Genomic DNA, 6,000 nt, shown 5'->3' with positions numbered 1-6,000 from the left:
CCTGTTTGCTCTCTGCCAAGACTGCTTTGCGATCCTCCCCAGAGCACGTGTGGGTATTACTCATCTTTGAAGCATGATTTGCGGTGTGGGGGGGAGGCCAAGGGGGGCGGGTGGGGAGTGCTGGACCGGGAGTCTGGCCTGGGCCCAGCTCCACCAGTGCCACCCAGCCTCCATCACTTCATCTGAAAAGGAGAAGAGTAACCAACCCTGTGAGGCATGAGGCCAGGGACATGCAGGTACTGCAGATCGGCTGGGCTATCAGTGTCTCTGGCAGGTCACGAGGGTTAAGCAGGTAAAGTCAGGCAGCCTCAGGGCCTGATGAGCAGACACAGGGGGAGAGAAAACATTCTCCCTCCTTTCACTTAAGAAACCTTCCGTGGCTCCTCGGCTCCATGTCCACGTCAGGCTGGGGGACTTCAGTGTGACCAGTAGGTCGTACTGAGCAATGCAGATTTTCTTCATGCTTCCTAAACAGTTTATTTTTCTCTACATAGAAGTTTTACCTGTATAAAAGAATCTTTATTTTTATTTCAAGTAACTTCTTCAAACTTTCAGAAGCAAAGTTTGAGTGAAATCTTCAAAGATACAAAGGGTTAATGAATGGTTCATGGAGTCACAAAAAAACATTTTGGATGCAAGCTTATCTCTGCAGGGCCAGTCTTCAGGTTGACTGCCTTTCACACCTGCTACTGTCACACTGGAAGGGAATCAAAGGGCACAGTTCATTTCATATTTACAATTACAGCACTTGGTGTAATTATACTTGTTCTATACATCAGAACAGAGTGTACAGTGGGAGGTCAATGTACAAAATGTTTCCTTAAACAAACGGACTAGCCTGGATTTTACAAATTAAATTCTTAAAAACAAAACAAAGTAAACCCCAAAACAACAATTTTAAGTAGCACTGAAGCAGCTCGGCCTGATGTGAATTACTCTCCATTAACTGCCTGACATCCCACTCAATTGCCCCAGAAAAAGAGATCCAAACTTTCAATGATTACAAGTAGAAAACAGTGATGGCAAGTCTAACCACCATCATTCTGATCTTGAACTGAATCCTTTCAGAGGTTTAACTCTGAAACCTTCTAGCAACTCTTAAATAAGACAGAATCGTCAACCGGAGTTTGGTTTTTCCTGTGTTTTTTATGTGCAACTGCCATACCTATGACAAAATCTTTTCCTGTTCTCCTAAACTTAACTTAGAGTACAGGCCTGGCCCTGGGCTCAGTCTCAGGGCTCCAACTTGCCCTGGGAGCCTTGTGTCAGTCACTGAGATTATTAGCGCAAGCGGGACTGAGACCCACTCCATGTCCTCTGAGAACCCTGGGTCCCTGCCAGGTGTCGTGGACTGGGCCTCCCAAGACCCCACGAAGAAGGTGGCTGGGTGGGAGGCGCGGCGGCTTTGTCGGCCAAGCGCTGGGGCGCCAGTCCCTGCTGCCACAGGCAGGGGGAGAAGACCTGGCTGTAGCCTTTGACAGACAAAGCAGCACCTTGTTCACTAGGGGCAGAGAATAGGATGTCCGCTCCCCGTCCCCCTCGCCGCACTTAAGCATCAGAGCTTGGCTGGCAGGGAGGCTGGAAGAGTCCCTCAGAGCCTGGGCAGCGTCAGTCACAACACCTGGGTTTCCAGCCGTCGGATCTCCTTAACCACGAGATCAATGTTAATAATTGGGTTAAAGTACAGGGCCCAGTAAAACAGACAGTTGCAAACAAATTGAGGGATGAGAGGCCAGAACATGGCCACAAAAAGCCCCTGTGTTGATACTTTCCAAAAGTGGCTCCACATCCTCTGAGGCACAGTCCTGAAAAAGGAAGAGAAGCGTTTGAGAGGCAGAATAGTGATGGCGTTTCTAACGACAGCGCCGGGGCGCTCAGACCCTGGGCCTTTCCCTGACGCGGCCTGGCTGCCAGTGCTGCAGAGACCTTGTTTCCTGTCCCCAGTGCCCCAGACATACCTTCCCTGACCACTCCACCTTCAACTCCCAGGACGCAGCCTAGAGGGTGCCTCCGCAGGGCACCGTCGCCCAGTCCCCACACCTGGTCCCACAGGCGAGGCCTCCCAGCACAGTCCCAACTCCACCCGCTTCTTCGCTGGGTCGCTCTTGTACATATTTAACATAATATTTTCTCTGCTAGGCTGCAGGCTTTCAGAGTATAAACTGTCCTCTTTACCAAAAGATCTGTGGTGTCCAGCAGAGAACCAGGGGCAGAGTAGGGGCTCAATCAACTGTGCCTGAATAAGTGAGTTCACTGAATTGAAATAAATGAGGGAGATTCTTGTCAGGTTCTCAGAACTATTTATAAGGCTGCTCCTGATGGATGAGGCCAAGACCCCTTCACGTCATGGGCTGTTTCAGGCCGAAAGGATGCTGGTGTGCTGATGCATTACTTCTGCCTGCCCAGCAGCCATACCCTGTCTTCTGGAAGCACCTTTTGAGTTTCCCTTTAGGGTGTCTCCCTCCCCTATTCTCTTCCATGTGGTCTGGTTGGGGCGTCGGCTGTGAGTGCACACCTGCATCTGGACACGGGGAGCCCACAAACCCCTGCACTTGTGATGGGTTCGGGGTGGCAGGGGGAGGCTGTGACCCAGGCTGGGCCAATCAGAGCAAAGGCATGTGAGCCTCAGGCTTTCACAAGCCTCAGAAGTGCTCTCTTTCCTCCAGGGCTGCTAAGCTGCTCAGATCGACACCCAGAGTGGTCAAGGGCCCCCAAACAAAGGTGCTGTTGAGGCTGAACAGAGCAGAGCTGTAAGAGAGAGAGAGGGGGGAGGGGGAGGAGAGGGGGAGGGGGAGGGAGAGGGAGAGAGGGAGAGGGAGAGAGAGGGAGAGAGAGAGAGAGAGAGAGAGAGAGAGGGAGAGGGAGAGGGAGAGGGTGGCCCTGATGACAGCATTCGGGTCTCTGGGTCCAGCCATGCAGGAAGCCTTCACTGGGCATCTCCCTTGGTAGGAAAGCCAATTTAGGTTGGTTTCTCTCACTTACAACCAAGAGTCACTTGACTCAGTGACTGTCTAGTCCAACTCTCTCATTTTATGCATTAATCCAGAGAAATGATCACTGTCCCAGCTGGTGGCAGTGCAGGATTAGAACTCACGCCTACAGAATTCCTCATCAGATCTCTTTATGCTCTGCCACACTGCTGCTTTCCGTACAGCACCCTCTTCTTCTCACTTGTTTATTCCTCAATTATTAAACCCCTTCACGCACCCCCCGCCCCCAGGAATTACCTGGTGTATCACATGGGGAGAAGGCACATGGGATGCACTTTAACAGTGAGCGCCACGAGAGCCACCCCACCCCCAACACAAAGGCATTTTCCTGTTTGCTGCTTAAGCAGTATTTCTAAACCAGAGCCCGTGGCGTCTTCTCGAGTCTGAACAACACTCCACAGAGGACTTCTCCTCCACTTGGTATTTCTTTCCCAGTCTCTGTTGCTCCAACCATCTCCTACATAAAAACACACTTACTTCAGTTCACTTCTTGACCAGATCCTCCAAAAGGAGAATAATTCCAGAACTGAGAGTAACATGGCATTGACGATGAGAAACCGTGACGTCCAGTAATGGACCTCCAGCCAGTCCCAAGCAAATTCAGCAATCAGCTGGTATGGAAGGAAGGAGTACTTGACAAGGAATTCTCTCCACTGCTTCCATGTGGGCTCTCTAAGATCCTTTAAAAATAACACGCAAGTAAATAAAACTACATAAAAATGGACACAAAAAATCATAAGGATTGACTTTTACACAAAATACTGTGGTTATCCCAGTGAATTTTACATTTATTAAAACATACATACACATACACACATATGCAACAATCTAAAATGAGATTTCCATCCATAAACTCACCTTGTAATAATTAATCTTACACTGGATAAATGTTACCAAAGAGGCTGAACTGAGATGCTTGTTATATAATTGTGGAAGCTCAGAAGTAAAAAATCTAAGCATGAGTAATCTAAGCATTATTCATAATGAGGCTGAAATGAATAAAATTAACCAGCTTTCCGATTTCCTCACCACTGCAAGGACGGCTCAGACAATGCCAAGTCAACAGCTCCTCTGTGGGAGAATGTAACAGGTCGTGGAAAAATTAAACATATACTTTTAAAAAGTAATTTTGGGAAAATGAAAAACTTTCATTACAGAATTAGCAGGCAATCTGTAACAAGAGTATTTAAACAACTCATAGGCATCCAGAGGCTAATGAAAGCCAAGCGAGACTGTGTACAATGGAGCAGACACTGAGCATCCCAAGAAGAAAGTCAGCCTGATGGCAGGGGCTGCTGGGGCTTTTTAAAACAGAAAGGTCAGGGGGTCTCTGTGCTCCCAGTCCAGCAAGGGCAGGGAACAGCTGAAAACTGGGTAATTAGAGAAACACTGCGCAAAGGGGCTAACCTGCAGGCTTAAAACTACACCCAAGGCTGAGGTCAGTTAGGTAGGCACTTGATTCAAGTGTTTCGAAAAGGGTCTTTGGAGATTTAGGAATTCTGTTTCAACATCATATGCGACGATTCCTATATCCATGTGACTTTCGATATAAATGGATCAGAGGGACTGCCCCAAAAGTACCAATGTAAAGGACATCACCCTCCGATGACCAATTAGACCCAATCACCCTGAGTCAATGGGATCCACTGACAATTCTGAAGGAATCCATCAGAGCTGTGGTGGGTAACTATCCCTGCCAAAGGCCCTGTGGCCAGCTGACGTGATGACTCCCATCAGTGAGCTGGATGACGGCTTACTATTCTGAGGCCAACAGGACGGATACTAACCCTGCCTTGCGGTAGGACAAATAATCATCCTTTGGGGATCCTGTTAAGAGACAGATTACCAGGCTGGAAGGCCCACAGATCTAACCCTTGGGCAATCTGGACCTATGCTATCTTCTTTTATAACAGAAGCAAAGCTGGGTTTTTTTCCCCTAAATATTTCAAGTCCAGAGGGTAACCCCTCTTGCTATGCAATGCAGGAAACAAAACAGGCTTCTGGGAGTGGGGAAGCTCCTGCTGTATTTTCTTTCGTAGGGGCTCTCCTTGCAAAATTCAAATGAAGGCTCATGTTGTTTCCTCTTCCCTGACAGGCGCCAGCCATGTCTCCAATTCCATCCCACGCTGAGGAATGGTGGCATGAAGCCACTCAAGGCCCTCTCCAGACCCACCAGAAGCTTGGTGATGATGTCCTCCCCGGAGCTGTCTTCTTGCAGAGGGCAGATGGTATGGATGAAGGGCAGGAAGGTGTCTGTGTAGTCAAACAGGTAGAGGTACAGCAGACAGAGTCTCGGGGAGCTCTTGAGGGCGTACAGCAGGAACAGGGACCTGCCTGGGTTCACGGCCTGCAGAGGATGAGGCGGGTGCAGGGACTCATTACAACCATAGCTGCCCGCTCCCCACCCATGCTCCTTCCGCAGTCTCACGCCCTCCTCCACGTGGTTTGCACTGGTAATGAATGAATGAATGAATGGGAAGAAGAGGCCAAATAATCCATCTGTTAGGCTACATTATAGAAAGATCCAGTCTCTCTCCATGGGTGGGGAGGGATAGGGGGATGAGAAGCAAGCTCCTAGGCACATTTAGAAGAACACAACCTTTCGGGAAAGTAATCAGTGGGCACCACTTAATAAAAAAAAATCAGAAGGCCTCATGCACAAAATACTTAGTGTTTGCATTGTGCATAATAGAGAAAAAGTGAAATCTGTGACCTCAGTCCTGAAGTTACAGTAGATATTTAGCCCAGAATTCATACAGCCATGGAGGAATGTATAGGAGGAGTGTTGGATAATGCTCATGTTACAGCGTTAGGTGAAGAAAAGATCTAAGATGTGTAGCCATCCACCTCTACAGTGTCAGTGCCGTGAAAGCAGGGCCTGCCTGATTCAGGACTGAGATCCCTTTCCTAAAGGACCACCTGGCTCCCAAGAGATGTCAGTACATGTTTGCGGAATGAATACAAAAATAAAACAGCTGCTTTAAGTACACTCAGAAAATTGTCTAGAAGA

The 6,000-nt window shown here is 48.5% G+C and overlaps 1 protein-coding gene across 2 annotated transcripts in view; it reads right to left on the bottom strand.

The window, feature by feature from the left end:
- Positions 1-497: 497 nt before the first annotated feature.
- The window catches only part of BFAR (bifunctional apoptosis regulator), a 29,086-nt gene continuing 23,583 nt past the window's right edge, over positions 498-6,000 (bottom strand). Inside the window, exons 6-8 of one of the 2 annotated variants that reach the window (XM_059897090.1) lie at positions 5,164-5,337; positions 3,468-3,670; positions 498-1,805 (exon numbers count right to left, since the gene is read on the bottom strand). In XM_059897090.1, coding sequence (XP_059753073.1) covers positions 1,613-1,805; positions 3,468-3,670; positions 5,164-5,337 — 570 coding nt within the window. In that variant the 3' untranslated portion in view covers positions 498-1,612. The remainder of the gene's footprint in view (positions 1,806-3,467; positions 3,671-5,163; positions 5,338-6,000) is intronic. The other variant, XM_059897092.1, reaches the window with a different exon arrangement.

This window comes from Balaenoptera ricei, chromosome 15 (genome assembly GCF_028023285.1).
Source record: "Balaenoptera ricei isolate mBalRic1 chromosome 15, mBalRic1.hap2, whole genome shotgun sequence".
Taxonomy (NCBI): Eukaryota; Metazoa; Chordata; class Mammalia; order Artiodactyla; family Balaenopteridae; genus Balaenoptera; species Balaenoptera ricei.
The sequence above is the reverse complement of the archived record's forward strand: the minus strand, read 5'-3'. Positions and strand labels throughout refer to the sequence as shown.